At 38.8% G+C, this 21,888-nt stretch overlaps 1 protein-coding gene across 1 annotated transcript; it reads right to left on the bottom strand.

Moving 5' to 3' along the window:
- Positions 1–4,025: 4,025 nt before the first annotated feature.
- PGRMC2 (progesterone receptor membrane component 2) lies at positions 4,026–20,842 on the bottom strand. Its single transcript, XM_067735093.1, has 3 exons — positions 20,287–20,842; positions 7,587–7,742; positions 4,026–6,170 (listed from the first exon to the last, which is right to left on the bottom strand). Exons 1-3 carry the CDS (start codon positions 20,702–20,704, stop codon positions 6,073–6,075), a joined length of 672 nt encoding a protein of 223 aa, XP_067591194.1. The 5' UTR covers positions 20,705–20,842; the 3' UTR covers positions 4,026–6,072.
- Between the last annotated feature and the right edge of the window lie 1,046 nt (positions 20,843–21,888).

The following is a 21,888-nucleotide window of genomic DNA, read 5'->3' as shown; positions in this document are numbered from 1 at the left end:
TGAGTGTTTTTAGTTATAAGAAAAAAAAGAGGGAGTCTTCTCCTTCCCTCCGGTTTTCCTTTGGTCACGCCTTTGATGAAGCCTCTAAGCTGTCATTGCTGCAGAACAGTTTTGTTTAGATTGGCACTCAGGACAAGATTGCACGGTGGTGCTTTCATCTAGTTGTGTCATGAAGACGAATCTATATTTTGCACTCATATAGCATTGCTAGATATAAATAAGACTATATGGTTCTACCCTAGAATTGTATTCATAAACTGAAAGGGTACTAGAGATTATCTAGTCCAGTGGTTTTCCCACATTTTTTTTTTTTAATAGCACAAAACTCTCTTCAAACTTACTTGCAAGCCCAGAACCAAAACCAAGAGGTGCTGCTCCTAAGCTCTTTTCTCAGTTAACCTTTCCTTGGAGCCCTCACTTAAAATCTATTGATATTAGTCTATCCTCTCATTTTATGAACTTAACAAAAAGTTCTGAGCAAATACAATGTGTCTAGCTAGCACCGTACTAAGTTTAGGAAAAACACTGGGCCTCAAATGCTCTGGTCCGTGGCTTATCAGGAAAGACAGGTGATTACAACACAACATAGCGAATTCAGTGATTCAGAATTACCTGTGACACTATGGAGGCATGGAATTGGGGCTCTCTAATCCAGTCTGGGGACGCTGAGTCTGAGCCTGAGTCTCTAAGACTGAGCAAATTAGCTAGGAGGGCAGTTAACTTGGGAAGGTGTGGGGAAGAGTATAATACAGACTGAAGAATGCAGTGGCTAAGTAGCTAGGGGTATATTCTGGAAGCTACAAGTCATTTTATGTAGCAGAGTTCAGTGGCAACTGGTGAAGAGGCCTAAGCCCTGTCTTGAAATAGGAAGTAGGGTGCCACTAAGGCCTTTAGGTAGGGAGACAAAGAGGTCAAATTTGTTTCGGATTGCCAACAGGGACTGTGAATTTGATGAGGACAAGGAGGGAGGCGGGAAGACAAGACAGGAGAGTATATAGCAGGAGCTCTCTGACGGAGAACGTGAGAGCAGGAGCAAGTCTGGCAGGAAAATGATGCATTCATGTTGCGCTTCCAGGCAGATGTCCAGCATGATTGGACCGGTATCTCATCTGAAGTCTCAGAGAATACACTATGATCCTACATAGAAAGGGACTCGAGCGAGATGTGGGGGGGAATTCCCTGGCAGTCCAGTGGTTAGGACTCTGCGCTTTCACTGTCGAGGGTGTGGGTTCAATATCTGGTCAGAGAACTAAGATCCCGCACGCCGCGTGGTGCGGCCAGAAAAAGAGATGTGGGAAAAGGTTAACTTTGCTTAACTCTTAATTTGTGGTTAATTCTCACTTTCTTAATCTTTTACTGTACACGTATATTACTTTTATAAATGGGTAAAAGCATAGTTGTTCTAAAGTCTGCCAACTTATCTTCCAAGCTTTGCTCTTTAACCCAACTGGCACCATACCATATATGCAATATCCTGCGTTTTCATGAACAGTACTATGTCGTCACTAAAAATCATGCTTTCAAAGGAAAAATGCAAATATTTACCAGCCTTCTTAGACTGAACTTCACAGTCTGGTTTAGCTGGGCTCCATGCAGATATAGGAAGACAGAAAAATCTCTTGAGAATAAACCAGTGTTCACAGCACATTAAGTTCTCTCTTGAAGGAATAATCACGGGCAGCCCTAATGTTCTGTCACTAGTGATGGCAGAACAAATGCAAACCTGAAATGTAGCTCAGGGTCTCCTCAAAGTCTGACTCGCAGGACTGTGTGAGGAGGTACGGGCTTTTCTGACATGGCCTGGGGATGATGAGCCCCGCCGAAGAGCGGTAAGGAAAAGCGGGGTGGGTCCACTTGAACTTCCTTCCCACAACAAATGGGCCGTAACCTGTGATTCGCATCATCGACCAGATTGATGGCTGACTTTAATGGAGCACACATACTCAAAAGCTGTCATTGAGCATTTGCTACTTTTAATTCATTAGAGGAAAAGAACCATCAGTACAATATTCAATAACTTATTTCCACTATGCTCAAAGCAACTTATACATTTTATAAATTCTTTAGTATAGTATCACCAGCTTATCCTATTTAATTTCTTTAAACCATTAAAAAAAATCAAAGTATAATTTACAATGTTGTGTTTCAGGTATACAGCAAACTGACTCAGTTATACATATATATGTATATCTATTCTTTCTCAAATTCTTTTCCATTCTAGGTTATTACAAGATATTGAATCTAGTTCCCTGTGCTATACAATAGGTCCTTGATGTTTACCTATTTTATATATGGTAGTATGTATATTGTTAATCTCAAACGCCTATTTAATCCCCCCTCCCTTCCCCTTTGGTAACCATAAGTTTGTTTTCTACGTCTGTGGGTCTATTTGTTTTGTAAATAAGTTCATTTATATCATCTTTTTAGTTTCCACATATGGTATTTTTGTCTGACTTAACTTCACTTAATATGACTGATAATCTCTAGGCATCCATGTTGCTGCAAATGGCATTATTTCATTCTTCTTTTATGGCTGAGTAATATTCCATTGTATATCTATATACCACATCTTTTTTTTTTTTTTTTTTGGTACGCGGGCCTCTCACTGCTGTGGCCTCCCCCACCGCGGAGCACAGGCTCCGGTCGCGCAGGCTCAGCAGCCATGGCTCACGGGCCTAGCCGCTCCGTGGCATGTGGGATCCTCCCGGACCAGGGCACGAACCCATGTCCCCTGCATCAGCAGGCGGACTCTCAACCACTGCGCCACCAGGGAAGCCCCCACATCTTCTTTATTCATTCATCTGTTGATAGACACTTAGGTTGCTTCCATGTCTTGGTTATTGTACATACTGCTGCAATGGACATTGGGGTGCATGTATCTTCTCGAATTAAAGTTTTCTCCTTACCAGCTTGTTCTAATCCATATAAGCACTGTAAGGCTATACACTGTGTTTACATGCCAATGGCATCTATTTCTAGCAATGTGCTGCACTTCTCAGTTATCAGTAGAGGTAAATGGAATACTTGGGTGAAGAGTCTGATTTACGCCAAGTTTTCAAGAGAATAATTTTCTCCAGTAGTAGTTCAACATATTAACTTTTGCTTTCTAGATTGTAGGTGGGGGTAAAAGTGTCAGATTCTGCAGATTTCAAAAAAGGCAGGTGGAATTACTGTCAGGAAAACATAAGCACCATAGTCAAGGTTTTAAAAACGTGATCTGTAATCTAAATGGGCTCACTCCCTAACAGAGAAACTGGCTAGTACACACAGTATAGACTTTATTTGGGAAACATACTGCCAACTTGGAGAAGTTATCAAAAGACAAAAAACTGAAGAGAATAAATATTTGATATTAAAAAAAAAATCACATACTAGATTTTTATGTGAAATCTCCTAATTTTTAACTCAGAAATGCTACGGATGTTTAGGGAGTGAAAGAGAAAACCAAATACAGGGAATCAGACCAAAATTATCTAAGGTTAAGGTCCATTTCAAGTAGATGACAAAGACAGATAATACAGCTGACCCTTGAACATTATGCAGGGGTTCAGAGGTACCGACCTGTGCTGAGTGAAATTCCCCTTACGGCCCTCTGGATCTGCAGTTCCACATCCACAGATTCAACCAAATGTGGATCATGAAGTACTGTAGTACTGTAATACTTATTGAAGAAAATAAAGTGGACCCACACAGTTCAAACCCTTGTTGTTCAAGAGTCAGTTGTATAACTTGAAAAGACTGGTGTGTCTTTCACATTTGAAAATTCTAATCATAAGAATTACCCAAGGCACTTCTTACAAATAAAGTCCGAGACTCATTCGCTTTCCATTCTGGCTTAGTGGGTGGTAGGTTTTGACTGGGGACCAAGAATTTGTATTTTAAGCACCTCAAGTGGTTCTAATAATCAGGCAAGTTAGGGAAATAGTGGTTAAGGGAGAAACTACAGCAACAATGCCACCACAGCTCCCGTCCCCTTACTCAATGACTGACTGCCCACCAAACTTCCTGAGAATGAGAACACTCAATTGAAATTGAGGAATTGTCCATAGAACACTGTTTATTTCAAGTCCAAAGCACAACATTACTCATTTTTCTTAACAGACTACATAATTTTTACTGCATGAATATTTAGGGTTTCTCTATTCACAAGTGTAGATTTACTTCTTAAGTTTAGGCTCAAATGATTCATATATATCAGTTTACTCCAGAGGACACATACTCTAACAAATCTGTTCAGAAAATATTTTACGTAAAAACACACAAACCATTTACCAACACTCTTCAGTTGTTACAACCAGTCTTCAGCAAAGATCTGGCTGAAGTTCATCATTTTCTACAAAACATTCCAAGACTGAACACAATAGAATGTAGTATTTTACATACTTTAGCTTATTACTGCAGTTAAAAGTTCCTCTTTCTTTGATGGCTTCTGCATATATTATACTCGTAAAGCAGGAGAATTCTTTTCTCTAACTGCTGAGTTATTAAATAAAATTGTCTTTTTTGGTATAACTTGTCTCCAATTAAGAACCTAAATAGTCATGATGCAATCAAATAATGGACACGTATAGGGCTTGTAGTAAGAGCTTTTTCAAACTAACAATGGAAGAATTTAATACCTATCAATCAGTGTAATATCCTTTATTGTTTTGTGTTCAATAACTACCACCTGGAGTGCTATTACTTCTAGTATTATCAGTTGGCATCAAAATATAAAGAAAAAATATGTACATTTTAATATATCAATTCTTACCTGAATAATCTCAGATCTCTTGAGAATGTTCCACAAAGTGGAATTTCTTCCTAAAGTTACAGTGAATGTGGTACAATGTGTACAACTTAGTTAACCAGTGCCTGCCTTTCATTTCCAAGATTCTTCCTTATCTTGAGTCAAATACACAATCTCAACTCCCATATCATAATGCACTGGCTTACAGTTTGTATATAAAGTCCAACTCAAGCTTATTTTGGTTTATTGTACATGCTTTATTAAAATGGTACGGGTATTTACAGTATCTGCAGATCCCTTCCAAGGCGCTCTCACACACACTCAGACACACCCACACGACATCCATACTACGGCCTCATGCACCCACACCAGTAAGATGTGAGTCAAGACTCCTAAAATTAGGCAGCTGTTAGGGGATAGAGTTGTTGATTTTTCAATTTTTTTTTGAAAAGAGAAAAGCATGGGGGAATGCATTTGGCCATGACAATGCTAATTAAGTTTGTGTATATTAACATATATGGCAGTAACACTGAATATTCCTTTTACATTCTATATACACAGAATGACATCAAGGTTTTGCGGTCAACAGAATATTCCAACTTCAGTCTCAATGCTGCTTGTAGTGACTTCTGAATTCACACAGGGGCTTTCCCTAAAAATAATTCAAGTCTATGTAAGTGAAATAAGGCACAATTAATATTGATTTGATCTAGGGGAAGGAAAGGGATAAAAACCAGTTTCAAATGATCTTACTGTTGGGGAATTAGCTTTGACTTAAATCCACCTGAAATCCCTTTTGCTAATTTCCAAAAATTTCTTAGAAATAAAAGTTTTTTTCTTTTCTCTGACAAAACCCAAAAAGAAAAGCTCGGGGAGTCATATCTTAGTGTTTCAGTAGCCTTAACTACTCAGACTGATGGGCACCAACCCCCCTCCCTCATTGCTAAAACAGACCCAGCGCATGAAGTAGGAATTCCTTGCTGTTTTTGTAAGGAGATCTGTACACTTAAGTAGCAAATATGTATCAGGTTGTCTTTGATTTTAAAAAGAAAGAGAAAAGGAAAAGTAATCTTGTGACTTTCTTGCTCTTTAAAAAAATCCCTGTCTCCTTCTTTTCAGGATGAAGAAGCCCCACCAGACATTACAAACAACTGCAACAAATGAGTCTGGCAGCATAATGTCTAGTATTCGAATCTTCATGGTGAGACTCATTTAGCTTGTACAAACAATCTGTTGAATGTTTTTTTGCAGCAGGTGAACCAAACCCAAAGACGCTGGACATTCTGTGAAAGGGAGTAAGAATTGCAGTTCTGAAGGCCCCTGACTTTGGTTGTTTACAAAGTTCAATCCTGTTTATTGTGATCCTTGGTATCTTCTTCATCTGTATATTCTGATGGTTCTTCCCCTGGTTTTAGGAGTCTGCCTACATAATCATATTTTTCTGAAAGATACATCAAAAGAAAATCAGTAGCGATCAAATTTGTCTCACTATTCCATTATACAGCAGGGAAGGTGTATGCTTCCTTTAGAGTCATATAGAACAAGATAAGTTCTTCCTATTGTTTACCTTGTCCAGTCTTTGTACTCATCTAACACTTGAACAAAAGAAAACAAGGTCAGGGAACTCATAAAGCTTGGGAATTGTGCTTTTGCAGGAGAGTGTTCCATACAACCAGTTCCTAATCAAGGACACTGCATCAGAATCACTTGGAGACCTTTAAAAAAAATATATGCACATCCAGGACCCATTTTGGAGTCACCCATGCCAGGCTCTTGGAATAGGTATGAGGACGTGTACTTTGAAACTGGTTTAACTCTAATGTGCACTGTGAGTCTCAGAATAGTTCTTTAAATTTTAATAGCCCAAAGTATTGTCATTAGATAGGTAAGTTGGCAATGTAGGGCATTTCCAACAGTTAGAAGACCATAAAAAAGTTAATGGTTACTTTCTTGGGGAGAAAGAGTACATGAGGTGGAAAATCACATGGAAAGTAGATCCAACCAGGAAATATTCTTGGGGAGAAAATGTGACACATGCTAGTAGTCCCTAAGAAAACAAACCAAATGAGAAGATGAAAATTCACTCGTTACTTATTATCCTGTGTTCTCTGAGGTCCCGATATGTGGTGCCTAGTACCTTACTGTTCTTTTTCCTATCAAACTCTCTTCTTAGATCTCGGTTACATTGCTTGTTTTTATGTTACCAGGTGTTTAATTTAGAACATCGTTATGTCCAAGGTGATAACATGTTTAGTCATTTCTTGGTCAAGACTCTGAACCTAGTTTAAGCAAATTAACTGACAAACCGAGAGGCTAATACAGGAGGACTGCTTTGTATAGCAAAACCAGTATAAGTGCCAAGAAGCCAGAAGTATTCCAAGGGATCCACAGGTCACATAAATAGCAGTCCAGAGTGTTCACAGAGGCGGTAAAAATTGATGTCATGAGCATGTAATGAAGGAGAATGACATTTTTCCTTTATGGTTTGAAGGTAAGATCAAGAAAATCATTTTAGAATAAACTAAAATTACAGTATCAATATCACTAATTAATTGTTTTAAATAATTGTTTTAAATTCTATATTTAAAAAACTATACCTTAATGAACAAACCTTATAAGACTAAAGGTGTCACAATTTTTATAAATTTTATAGTTTGTAACAAGCCAATTTTTAAATATGGATTTTATAAATAATAAGCACATGTAACAATCATTTTGATAGTTAGCTATGTTTATCATCAAATAATGATGGCAGTGAAAACAGACAGCATCCTTAGGCTCTTTAGTAATGAAATAGTATGTACTTTCTTTGGCCATATATTTAATATTTGCAAAGAACCCAACAAAATGAAGGTACCTTTAAACTGCATTTCCCATTCTCGAACACTCTCCATTTGTACGGCATTCAAATCTGAGAGGTCATCATATTCATCTTTAAGTGCATCTTTATCTAGGCAAAATGTCGCCAGTCCTCTGGAGGCATCCCTACCAGCAAATATTCCATATGGACCCGCTAGGAAAAAAAAGAAATTATTTAGATTATCTAACCCTATTTTAGAATGTCTCAAATGAAAAAGTCAAATAAAGGAAACCTCATGACTCTTATGTGGTACACAGCCTTAATTTCAAAACATGCACAGACACTAAATAGGATAATGAGAAGAAATTTCTAAGAATGAGGTAACTATATGTACAGGCGCAGAAAGAAGTCCATGATATAGTAATTGAAAAAAGCAATTCAGCAAATTATATAGTATGACTCACTTTGAATTTAAAAAAAGATATATATATATGCACATTTCACCCACGTTTGTATATGCACAAAAAAACACCAGGAAGAATACAGACCAAGCACTTTACAGTGGCAACATTTCTGGAGAATGGAGAGGAAAGTTTTACTTCACATATAACAGAATAAAGCATTTTCTAATGAGAAGTACACAAGTAGAAAAAAATGGAAATCCCCTGATTTTTAAATGAGCAAAATAATGATTATAGCCATATTAATATTTGAAATCATTTAGGAAATTGAAGGTTATGTGTCAGAAAAGCATCTATACTTTTAAGAATAGAATTCAAAAATTAAATAGACAAAAATCTAAACATTTATGAACATTAATTTGAATTACAGAAAGCACTGCACCATAAAGTTCACTGGATGTAGGAAAACTCATTTCTTTTTTAATTGCATGGAAAAAGTGGCCTTAATAAATTTAAAAAGTAGCATTATTAGGTATTAATATATTAACATGAAAATAAAGGCAATACTTCCAGTAAAGTACTTTTTCCTGCGTTCCCGTTCTTAAGTACTTTCCATATTGCTGCTTAATATTAGGTGACTATCACAATTATCATTTAAGGGTTATATATTTTCCCACTGAGTGGATACACCTATAATTTATTTAATCATTCCCCTATTAATATAAACTTAGGCTATCATTTTATACTTTTAAATTTGTCTTCTATATAAGAAAATGGGACACTATTTACAACTGGCCAACGTTTGTAACTTTCAAACTTTGCTCATTATCTCAACTGACATTCAAAAAGGTATGACAACTGACATTCAAAAAGTGTTTAAGAGAAGAAAATCTAATACTGTTTCTATTTACAAAGTAAAATCTGAAGTTCTTTCATTGGATTTAATTATTTTGGAGAAACATTAACTTTTTTTCTTTTTTTAATTTAAGTCTCTTACAATGCTGTTAGTTTTAAGTGTACAGCAAAGTGATTCAGATATATATTCTTTTTCATTATAGGTTATTACAAGATAATGAGTATAGTTCCCTGTGCTATACAGTAGGTCCTTGTTTACCTATTTTATATATAGTAGTGTGTATATGTTAAGCCCAAACTATTAATTTATCCCCCCCATCCTCTTTGGTAACCATAAGTTTGTTTTCTAAGTCCGTGAGTCTATCTGTTTTGTAAAAAAGTTCATTTGTATCATTTTTTAAGATTCCACATACAAGTGATATCATATGATATTTGTCTTTCTCTGTTTGACTGACTTCACTTATGATAATCTCTAGGTCCATCCATGTTGCTGCAAATGGCATCATTTCATTCTTTTTTATGAGAAACATTTAACTTTTTTTGGCTATGCCACCTGGCTTGCGGGTTCCCGACATCAGGGATTGAGCCCCAGCCCTGGCAGTGAAAGCACCAAGTTCTAACCAATGGATCGCCAGGGAATTCCCAATGTTAACTTTTAAAACTAAGCAAGAACAGTCCCTAGGGAAAGAAAAGCAGTCCACCTTAAAGCAGTTGTGTTTTTTTGTGGTATATAACTCCACATGCTTTGTGGCAATGGCTGTTTTCAGGAGATGGAGGAAAAAAAATATATATATATATGTATATATATATACATACACACACACACACATTTATGTATATACAGAGAGAACTAATGTGATTTTTTTCTTAAGAAGCAACAATGACAAAAAAAATCTGTGAATAATATATAGCCTCTTTTTTTTTTTTTTTGCAATACGTGGGCCTCTCACTGTTGTGGCCTCTCCTGTTGCAGAGCACAGGCTCTGGATGCGCAGGCTCAGTGGCCATGGCTCATGGGCCCAGCCGCTCCGCGGCACGTGGGATCCTCCTGGACCGGGGCACTAACCCGTGTCCCCTGCATTGGCAGGCGGACTCTCAACCACTGCGCCACCAGGGAAGCCCAATATATAGCCTCTTAATGCTAACTGGACCAATGCTTACAAACTTAAAACAGTGATTAGTCAAACACACAAAAGAAAAAAATAAAATTGATCAAGGCTATAAAAAACTACAAATGTAAAATGAGAATTTCAACTTTTTGGAGAATTTGCTAGCAATCTCACTTTCCTCTCTCACAGTATTGCAAAGTGGAAGGGACAGTTTTTGCCCTCCCTATTTGGCAGACAAATAGAAACGGAGGCATTCAGTGCCTTGCCTAAAATTACTGACAGAACTGGGAAGTAACATTTCCACTTTTCTGACTACCCCAAACACAACACATCTTGAGAAAACACAGAGGACCCACAAACCCAAAGATGGAGTGACAATCCTGAAAACTGGAGCATTTCACTAATCACAAAATTTCAGGGAAATGACTATTTTAGAATACCTGTTGAATCAAAATGGAAGAGCATTAACAAAAAAAGCTTTTTTTTTTTTTTTTTTTAGACATCATCAGCTTTTCTTAGCATTGTGTTATAATATTTACCTCCCTGGCCTACAAAAGTCAATCTACTTCAGGATACTTCACAGTATCAACCTTAAAACATATCCAAATGGTAAACAGGAGAGAAGAAAAGATGATCACTATAAAAAATAGGAGTCATAAAACCCTCCATCTTTGAGTGTATTAACGTATAACAGTGTATTCTTTAGTAAAATTGTCTGCCAACTTCCCTAAGAGGGAATGATGTTCTTTTTTTGGTTTGGCTAACTTAGAGTGAACTTGAGTCAACAGTTAATAACCCAAGCCTAATTCTAGACAAAATGATGTTTTGTTAACTCCTGAAAAGAATGATTCAGTGATTAACATATTTTCCTACTCTTTGTATTGCTGTCCTCTCCACATGCTTCCAATTTCCCTCAAGAAGCATTTAACTTCTGAAAAGGTTTTTCTGAAAACAGTTTTCTTTACTTTTTCCTCTAAGACCATAAAGAATGTAATATAAAGATTCAGAACTAGAGTTGGAAAAGGATGAGTTGCTTAGAAAAAGGAGGATTTGAGGTCCAATTAAAGTATATTTCTCTGCATCCCTAACACAATCAGAACCATATCTAAGAAGTCAGTAATACCTCCCCTTTCCACTACCTCCTTACAGAACAGACCGAAATGTTACTGATTCTAATATTTTGATAACTACTCTTGGCTATCCATAATACTATAATAGCAGAGAGCTACCCAAGGAAAGCAAATTTTAAATGGTATTAGGTCTTCAGTATGGTATAATTTACACACACACACACACACACACTCAAATCTCGCTTATATAAATTAATCAGATTGTTTTGATTAAGGCTCATTTAGATATTAACATTTCAGTAATAACTAAGCAAATTATACTCTTGCTTTTTCAAAGACTAAAATATCGTGCTGATACAAAACTAGATTTACAGTTTCAAGAAAATTCTTGCTACAAAAAATGTACCCAATTATTTAGCCAAGACAGATTCTCTTAAATGTACATATATAACAAATATCCTAGGACATCATTTTAATGATAAATCTTATTTCCATGATATTGTTAAATACACCGAAATGACATTATACTAGTTAGAATTCAGATTTCATTAACAGTTTTAAGAGTTAATACCACTTATGATACAGATTTTTGAAGTTCAAAAATCAGTAAATCTACTAGTTATTGTATCCTGAAACTGCTTACTTTAATACAATCAAGTGACAATGGGGTGACATATTTTTGAAGGCAACAACATATGGTCACTGTAAAACAATGTTTTAAAGAATAATTTAATGAGCAAACAATTCCAGGAGGAAATAAATAAAATATCTAAAATATGTAACACATAATTTTGTGACTATTAAGATGATTATGTATCTACATTAGTATTTATGAAGAGAAAATTCCAGAATGTTTTAGTTATTTCCATGGTATAAAAACCATAGCTCTCAGAGACAAACTTTAATTCATTAAAGTTTATAAACAGCCCAGTTTTCTGGCATGTTCTGACAATAGTCTTCTGTGATTATTAAAGTAAGTTAAAAAAAAATCTAATAATACTTGGTATTGAGTAATTTATTCCAAATAAGGTTATAATGTGCCTAGGAACAAATGAAACAATATGTAAAAGTGACTAAATGAAATCCAACTAATAGATATTATTTTTTTATACTTAGCTCTAGGAACTCCCAGAACTTTTAGAGAGAAGGTAGCATGGTAAAACTGAAAGAATACCTCTTAAGAAGTTAAGATACCTGGGTTCCGAGGCCGCACCCTACACTTGACCTTGGGCAAATTTTACATGCCTAAAATTGGAGGTCAAACCAGATAATCTCTTGACTACTATAATTCTAAGAGGAACTGAAAACTCAACCTTGCTTCGAAAATTCAAACTAGGAGGCTCTCAGCAATACTGTGGGTTGAGCTAGTGGCCCTGGCCCCAGGGCTCAAGGCTGGGCTGGGGGCAGGGAAGACTTTGAAAAATTAAAACCCCAGGCCTGTGCCGTTTGTGGGAGTGGGGCCTGAGTTCACCTAGCCCAGGTAGAATGAGAACTCTAAGGTGAAAAAAATACAATAGCATGGATTTAAATATCTGTTGGAATTTAACAAACAGTAATGGTAATACAGCAAGTATTGGGAGAAAGAAGTTATTCTATAAATGATGTTGGGATAACTGAACAGCCCTCTGTAAGAAAACAAAAACAAAAGTTGGATGCTTACTTCACTTCTTAAAACAAAATAAATTCCAAGTGGAACTAACAAACTAAAACCATAAAAGTATTAAGTATTAAGAAAAGCTTTAAGTATGATACAAAGCCCAGCTGCAATAAAATAGTCATGATCGAAAAAATGTGGCAAAAAATATATGAATAGATAATTTGTAGGAAAGGAAACATAAATGACTCAAATTTTTGAGGATGTCCAACCTCACTGAGAAATGTAAATTAAAATAATATTGAAATACTATTTTAACTGCTCAGATTGACAAAGACCAAAAAGTTTAATATCACATTTTTGGCAAAAGGGTGAGAAACAGGCATTTTCGTGTGAGTGTAAATTTGTCCAATGTCTCTGGAGGGCAATTCGGAAATAAGTACCCAAATTAAAAATGTCCATACCCTAAGACTCAGTAATTTTACGTCTAGGAATTTATTTGATAGATAATTATGATTTTACTCACGTTTAAAATGATACATGAATATTTAGAGCAGTACCATGTAATAACAAGAGATTGGAAACAAATGTTCATTAAAAGTGGACTACTGGGCTTCCCTGGTGGCGCAGTGGTTGACAGTCCGCCTGCCGATGCGGGGGACACGGGTTCGTGCCCCGGTTCGGGAGGATCCCACATGCCACGGAGCGGCTGGGCCCGTGAGCCATGGCCGCTGAGCCTGCGCGTCCGGAGCCTGTGCTCCGCAGTGGGAGAGGCCACAGCAGTGAGAGGCCTGCGTACCGCAAAAAAAAAAAAAAAAAAAAGTGGACTATTATGATATATTCATATAATAGAATTTATGCACACATTCAAAAGAATGAAATGGTTCTCTTTAAACTGATATGAAAGGCTCTCAATATGTTAAAATATTGTTAAAGGTTTGTATAGTATGCTACAATTAGTGCATGGGAGGGGTGTACATACCCACATGCTTTCACTTGCAGAGAATAGCTCTGGAACAAGACTCAGATACTCAGACTGGTTCCTCACCTCTAGGGAGGGGAACATGGTGGCTGGGTTGTGGGAAGGAGACTATCTTTTACTATATACCCTTTAAAATTTTTCTATCTCAAGCACGTATTACCTAATAAAAAAATTTTTTTTTCAGAAACTTCCATTGAGGCATACCCCAAACCACTCCACAGGGAGACTTCCACAACCCAAGGCTCATGGAACATCACAGAAAATATTCAAGAAACAAAAAGACAGCAATTGCTGAATTTTGTAATAAAAGTTGTAACTACATGAAGAAACAAACTACCATGGAGGAGTGAGCACACAGAACAGATATGAGAAATGGTATCCCAAGAATAAGATAACAGAAGCAGATTAAAGAGATATAGTATGTTTACTTAAAATTATTAAGAAATTAAGGGGACTTCCCTGGTGGTCCAGTGGTTAAGAATCCACATTCCAATGCAGGTGACGCTGGTTCGATCCCTGATCAGGGAATTAAGATCCCACGTGCCGTGGGGCAAATGAGCCCGCATGCTGCACTACTGAGCCTGCGCACCTCAACTATAAAGCCTGTGTGCTGCAAACTACAGGGCCCACGTGCTCTGGAGCCTGTGCACCACAACTACAGAGCCCCATGTACTGCAGCTACTGAGCCTGCGCTCTGGAGCCCACACGCCACAACGAAAGATCCTGCGTGCTGCAACTAAGACCCAATGCAGCCAAAAATAATAAAAAACAAAAAAACAGAAAACAAAAAACTAAAAAAAACATCATTGAGGATATGAGTTAAAAAAACAGTTAACCCACAATTTTATATCCTACATCTATACTATTATTCCTGAGTGAGGGCAGATAGACACAGAATCTTTTTCTATCAATGAAAAAAGCTATAGGATGTACCTCACTAAAATGAAAACTGAACCCTGAACAAAGAAATGAGATGCAAGAAATGACAGTGAATAAAGAAAATGGTAACTATGTTGGTAAATTTAAATGAAGATTGACTATTAAAAAAAAAGTTAATAATTTAACCAATTTGGGGGTAGAGTTTTAAAAACTGCAGTAAAACTAGAAGTCTAATAGTAATAACATAGAAAAAATGGAATGTGGGAGGAATTAGAGTTAATGTTTTCTAACCAGGGCCACAATATATGGCTATGTACCATATAACTCCAGGGGACACCATTTACATTTGTATACATGATAGTTTTGTATATTTAATATTAAGAAATATTCTGTCAAATGGCAGTGAAGTGTCTTAAAGAGTTCTTTCTAATTCATACAAAAATGTTTGGTTAACATTCTTATATTCTATAGCAAAAACTGAAGGAAAAGAATCTTATCACCAAAAGAATAGAAATAGAATGCATCCAAATCAGTAGGGGGATGTGAAACAGAAACAGACACACAGACATAGAGAACAGACTTGTGGCTGCCAAGGGGTGGGTGGAGTGGGGGAGGGATGGATTGGGAGTTTGGGGTGAGCAGATGCAAACTAGTATACAGACAACGTATAAACCAGGTCCTACTGTATAGCACAGGGAACTATATTCAATACCTGTGACAAACCACAGTGGAAAAGAATATAAAAAAGAATGTATATGTATGTATAACTGAAACACTTTGCTGTATAGTACAAATTAATACAACATTGTAAATCAACTATACTTCAATAAAATAAATTTAAAAAAAATCAGTAGGGGAGAAAACGTGGAAGGAATAAAAAAATAAACTGATTAAGTTGTTAAAAGACGGTATTGATATTAAATTTTATGAAAAAATCAGCTATATGTTATTTATAAGGGAAAAAAACACAGATTGGTTAAAAGTAAAAGGATGGAAAAAGAAGCACTGAGGTAACACTAATCAAATGAAGCCTCAAGTCAAATCTGAAAATCAGTAAGGGTGATAAGGATGTTTCTTCCTCTGCCGATTAACACAGTATCAGTTCTAGATCTAGTGCTTAGATAGCTTCAAAACATTGATATACCCAATCTTTGTAAGGCTGGCTCCTTCAGGTTTTTGCTGAGGTATCAATCCTCACTTTCTTGACAAACCAATATAAATAAGGTACCTTTCTTAACCGTCTGATCTAAATAAAGTCCTTTGTTAACCTCTATTACATATCCTATTCATTTATTTCACATCATATTTAATTACAGACTATAATCATGTATTGAATGCTTGTTTATCATCTGTCTTCCTCAACAGACCATAAACTCCATGAGGGTAGGGAGGCAAATGTTTTGAAGACTCAGAGAACTCTCATTTCTCAAAACATCTTATCTAGGCAACAATGTAATGAAATCCAGGCAATTCCTTCTTAGAGTTTAAAAGTGGAGATGAAATCCTATATTAAAGATCTTGAGACAAGATGCTGGCTCTAAGAGTACAGCAGTTATTTAGTGATGTCTGTCACAAGTACGTGGGGGAGGAGTGATCTATGTTACACTGTTGAAAGAACTATTATAAAAGAACTTGAATGGCTAACTCCAGATGTTACTAAATGTACTCCTTTCCTCCAAACTGAATAACATCTTCTGGTCTTATACATGCTTTAAGCTATCCTATTATACTTTGTGTTAGTATTTAATACAAATACAATTCCCTCTTAGATTAAAAACACTGGAATGATGTTGAACTCAGAAGAGCCAAACAAGAAGGTACTGTAGAAATTACTAGTATAAATTTGAGCAGAGTATCAAAATTCATCAGAAGACTTAGCTGATCCCTTTATCTGATTGGCAGGTAATGAATAGTAGGTAATGAATGTGTATGGGCATTAGACCTAACACAGACCCAGTTGGCTTCAAAGCAAGAAGCTAGGATGAGAGCTGGGTAGTGTCAGTAGGACATTGATGAAGGAACAGGTTTGTCTATATGCCTAAACTGTTGCTTCAGCTGCAATTCTTCAAACTACAAATAAAACTCACATATTGAACATAAAGTTAAAAAAGGAGGAAAGACACATGAAAGGTAAATGTGCTCCTTTCCCCCACCTCCTAAATATTAGGCATCTCATGGGGGTACTTCGTATATACTTCTTTCCTTTCCAGTGGAATTTAAATGGTATGTTGGAGAAAATACAGCTTTGGTATATGTCAAAGAATACATGGAATAACGGGGGAAGCTATATATCTAAATATCAGAAACGCAGATAAACTATTAGGTCAATTGTATAATTTCTTGCCATTCTAAAGAATAAAAAACACTGTTTTAATTCCACTGCAGTAATATTACATCAAATTATTTAAAATTATACTATCTGTTGGAGTCTTCCTCATCTATTATGACTATGGAAACGTGAAATTATATTATGTTGTGATACAGTGGGAGGGGATAGCCTATGAAGCCTGTTAGACTGGGTTTGATTTCTAGCTTGGCTACTTACTAGATATGTGACTTGGGGCAAAATCTCTCTGAGTTTCAGTTTCCACGTTTGTAAAATGGGAACATTACTTATTTCCTAGGGCTGTCTGAAAATTAAATGAGATAATAAGCCCCAAATGGAGTTTCCTACTCCTTCTACCCTGACCTCTAGAATCAATGCTATTGAACAGAACTCAATGGGAAGACGGAAATGCTCTATAAAGTGCACTGTATAGTACGGTAGCCATGTGGGTACTGAGCACTTGAAATATGGCTAGTGTGACTGAGGAACTCAATTTTTAATTATATTTAATTAATTTAAATTTAAAAAGCTACACGTGGCTTGTGGCTACCATATCAAACAGCACAACATAAAGCCATGAAGTGTGTTTCTTTTGAGGCTTTAAATCCTTATGGAACTAGGAGAGGGTATAAAAAATAACAGCAGTGAGATTCTCTTTAAGTTTATCCCAGAATGCAGTATACCTGAAATAGAATAGATAGGCTTTGCGGTCAAATATGTCTGGATTTGAATACCATGTCTGTGTGACCCAAGCCAATTTACCTCAAATTCCTAAACCTCAGGCTCCCCATAAGAAAGACAGAATACTCACTAATCTCACTGAAGCACTGTGGAGATGACAAATTAATGGATTTGATGTAGTAGCTGCTTAACAAATCTAGTTCCTTTCTCCTTCCACATTCATTGTTTCTTACATGACCACTTTCCTCACGTGCTGGCCAACTGCCTGAACTGCTACTAAATTTAATATTGACAAATGTAGTTAATGACAACTGTTTGCCAATATGTTTACTCCACTAAATTAAACTGCCAATATTTAATTTTTTAAGAACCCATACTTTAAAAATGTATGGCTAAAAATATCTTCAACACAGAAAAAGCCTCACAAAACAATCTAACTCTAAAACCATTACTGAGAAATGGGAGTAGATATTGGTTAGGCACAGAAACTAGGTTTTCTAGCTCCCTTATTAGCTCATTCTTTCAGCTACTAAGAGTCTCAGGTAAGGATTTTTACTTCTGAATTATTCTGCTACAAAACTGCTTAATTGATTTGAGGATGAAAATAAAAAATTAAAACCAAAACCGAACTTATGTCTGTTTCATAGCCAGAAATTTGGCTTCAAGACTTTTGGGAAGTGTTTTATCTTCTCTTAATGTGAAATATATTCTCAGCCCCTAAGATGATCTGGCTACCTTTAAGGTTCCTTTCAATAATAAAATATTCCAAATATCTCTATTAGGTTGTTAATTGATAAGTACTTAGAATAAAATAACTGAGTATCACTCTTAGCCTGTTCATTAGGACCTGGAAATCAGTGGAAGCTAACCTAAAGCTGACTCCTCTGTTGTTACGAGGAACCCCCTCACTGGCTCAAGCCACACAAAGGCCATCTACATTACAACTATGACTCAATTTTAAAATTTCTGTTGCAGAACATTTGCCACTGGATCCTGCCAAACTGTGTCTAAGGCTGTTTCTCCTAGCTATTTTCAGATAGTGGCAAGGCATAATGTGTGAGGACCGATATGCTTCTTTGTACTAATACTTTGGTTGCTTCACTGTCAGTTTAGATAGGGGTACAAAGGCAGAGTTTTTAGTTTGGTTAAGCTCTGTATTAAAAATCTAAACCTGTACACAATTTCTAATCATCGAACACACATACTGTGTAAATCCTTGACTAAAAAAAAAAAAAACTATTTAATTTGGTCTGTCCGTTTAAATATTGTACTTTGGCCCTATTGTCTTATCCCCCATGCTCATAAGTAAACAAAAAAGTATTAACTATTTCAGCTGATATGAGTAGGCAGACATCTGGTTTTCATTTTTATACAATGAGAAGCAAGTACTTAATAAGCTATCTGTGACTTGGTTGGATTGAATGTACTATAAATATATACAGAAAATACAAGGCACTAAGAAATAAATAGTTCAACATGTAGAATCTCCAATTTCTTACCTCTAATTAACAACTAACCAAAGCACTTCTAAAATACCTTCCAGCCACTAAGCACAGAAATCGTAAGTATATATTTGCAAGTGTCAATAAACCTCATGGACTAACAGATTAAAGAGGAAACCAACTTGTTTTTAGACTTGCCAACCCCCTTGACTTTAAGACCTGGATGTACTCTTTCGAATAACAGGTCACTCTAGGTCTCTAATTTTATTTACTTTTATTGTAGTCACTTTTTTAAAGCTCAGAATAACTACACAACCAGCATGTACAATGTTGATCAGTTTTATGGTATGCCAACAGGTTCCATGAGTCTGAACTGAAGTTTATTAACATAATCTGAAATGTATGCTATAACTACATTGTAAAAGAAGGGTTTCTAAACCAAACACCCTACACACACACAGTTCTCTGAAAGCAAAGTTTTAAAAATCTTTAACTTGCAGCACTGGTGCCTGGGGGTATGAATTTATAGCTGTTTTAAGTTTTTGCTCCTCAGTGAAAACACAATAAATCATAATCAACGTGTAGTTGAATACTTGCCTTCCTACTAAAAAAAAAAAAAAAAAAAAAGATAAAAGAGAGAAACCGGACAGGCACGCCTGCTGGGTATATGAGCTCCACCCCCAAAACTCTGGGCGAAGACCCTTGCCAGTATTTATTAGGATCTGCATTCAGGTCTGCCTCATCCCACATATATTGTTAATCTTGGAAAGCATCTTCGTACCAAAACCCGTTTTTTTTTAAAAAAAAAAGAGTCGAGGTGTTGCTTATATGACAGGAGTTTACAGAGGGCTGGGACTTGGAACTCCGTGTACCTAAATGTGGCCTTATGGGGAGTAGTAGAGGGAAAAGGAAGCTCAGTGGCGCGTGCACACACACGCGCACACACACATACACACAAACACACACACACAGAGTAAAGAAAGGAAAGCTATGAATTACAGCACCTAAAACTTTAGGTCCCTACTTTAGAAATCTTTCTTCTCTCCCGCCTCCAACGATCCCAGGAATCAGAAAGCTCAGGAAAGGCTGAGGGCCAGCGTGACTGGCGACAACTAAAAGGATTTTGAAAAATTCAGCACAAGAAAAGGCTGCGAGGAGAAATGGGATAGGAGAAAAATGAAAGATGAGAGCTGGCTCCTGGGGCGACACTGGGACCCCGACTTCGGGGGGGTAAACGCCGGAGGGGCCCGCGGCCGAGGCGTATGGGGGGCGGGCCGTCTCAGGTGCGGGAGACAAGGCGCGGGGATCCAGATGTCGAGAAGGATGGCAAGCTAACCCTTTGCCCAGGGGCCTCCCCATCATAAGATGGTCGCGCTTGAGCTGCAGGGGGTCCTCCCCCTCCCCGTCCAACTCCTCACCGGGGCCGTAGAACTTGCTGCCTTTGGTCACGTCGAAGACTTTCCCATTGACCGCAAGCAGGATGCGCGGGGTGCGTGACCCGTCGTACTGGCGCAGCTGCTCCAAGCTGAAGTCCCGCTTCTTCATACGAGGAAGAGAGGCAGCGGGGCTCTCCTCGCCCGCCCCGGCCCCAGCCCCCAGACCCCGCCGCCCCCAACGCACCCACAGCCGGTAGGCCCCCAGCAGCACCAGCGCCACCAGCGCCACGTTCAGCAGCATCTCCCCGCCCCCCGTCAGAAGGGCCAGCGCAGCAGCCGACCAGCCGCCCCCTTCTGCTGCCGCTCCCGCGCCGCTCGGGCTCTCGCTGCTACCGTCGCTGCTGCTCTCGCTGCCACTCCCCAGGGTGCCTAAATTCACGTCCCCATCACCCGCCGCCATCACTGCCCGCCAGCGCCTTCCTCTCCTCCCCGCCCCCTGCCCTCCCCAACCCCACGGTCGGCCCCGCCCATGTGGGGCCTCCCAGCCAATAGCGTGAGGGTAGGGGGCGGGGTCAGGCCGGCTCCCGACTGGGTGTTAACGCGGTAACGTTGTCTTGGATCTCTCCCTCCGTCCCCCTCCCTCCTTTTGCAGGCCGCGCGCGCGTGCGACGCCCCGCCCACCTCGCCCCACACTTCCCTGCTCTCGTCCTTCGCCTCTAGTTGAAGTAGAAGAGGGGGGCGGGTCTGAAGAAAACACGGTGCGCCGGCCGCGCGCGCGGGCGGGGCGAGACTACGGCGCGTGCGCGGGCCCCGCGGCGCCACGCGCTCTCCTTTCCTCTGCAAGCCCTCTGGGAGACACGCTCCTCCCAGTCCCCTCGCTGTGCGCGTGCGCCCAGGAGTCGCTTTTCTTCCCAGGCCAGGGTTCGCGTCCGCAAACTCCCGCCTCTTCGCTTTGGCTCCGCCCGAGAGCTTCACGTGCTCTGAGGCGGCCGCTGAGGCGGGACCCTCCCTGACGCCTTCCCGAGGACGCGGGTTGGTGGCTAGTGGGAGGCCGCGACATAGTTATAACTGCTTTCGCACACTGAAGAGGGGTGTCTCTTTCTCCCCCGGGCGCCGTCGCGCCTGTCCGGAAGCCCAGAGCGTGGGCGCGCAGGCAAAGCTACAGCCTAGAAGTTTTGGCGAGGAGCTGGAGTCGCCTGGCGCGGAGAGCGCGCACGGAGCTCGCCCAGGGATTGTTTGGCAGAAGGAATCTACGTGCTGTCTGCGCCATTCCCCAGTGGTTTTAGCCAAGGCTGCTCTTGTAGAATTTTCTTTCAGATTTTGTACTAAAGGTGTCGTTTTTCCTTGAAACGTTCTCATTGGGGCGAGAGGCAAGTGAATAGGATGAGGTGGTTCTTTTTTCGCGCATTTAGCTTTATTTACAGTTTCTTTTCATCTTTCTGGGTCTTGTAGAGTCTTTTAGCCTCTCGAGTCCTTAAAATTCCTGTGTAAATGTCACCTCTGAAGCCTCATTCTGAACCCCTCACCTCACGCTCTCAGGTCATCTGATGTGCTCCTTCTCGCCCCAGTCTGTTTTGTGTCGCTAGTCCCCGCCCCCGCGCGCGTGTGAACTACCCTTGTGGCGAATGAAGGTTTATCAAGGGA

The sequence above is a fragment of the Pseudorca crassidens genome, chromosome 4 (genome assembly GCF_039906515.1).
Source record: "Pseudorca crassidens isolate mPseCra1 chromosome 4, mPseCra1.hap1, whole genome shotgun sequence".
Taxonomy (NCBI): Eukaryota; Metazoa; Chordata; class Mammalia; order Artiodactyla; family Delphinidae; genus Pseudorca; species Pseudorca crassidens.
The sequence above is the reverse complement of the archived record's forward strand: the minus strand, read 5'-3'. Positions and strand labels throughout refer to the sequence as shown.

Excerpts from the sequence above, each read along its gene's own strand:
- PGRMC2 (XM_067735093.1), bottom strand. The coding sequence starts at position 20,704 with ATGGCGGCGGGTGATGGGGACGTGAATTTAGGCACCCTGGGGAGTGGC. Across the intron at positions 7,743-20,286 it reads CAGCAAGTTCTACGGCCCCG|CGGGTCCATATGGAATATTT; the intron begins GTGAGGAGTTGG and ends TTTTTTTCCTAG. Across the intron at positions 6,171-7,586 it reads ATGGGAAATGCAGTTTAAAG|AAAAATATGATTATGTAGGC; the intron begins GTACCTTCATTT and ends TGTATCTTTCAG.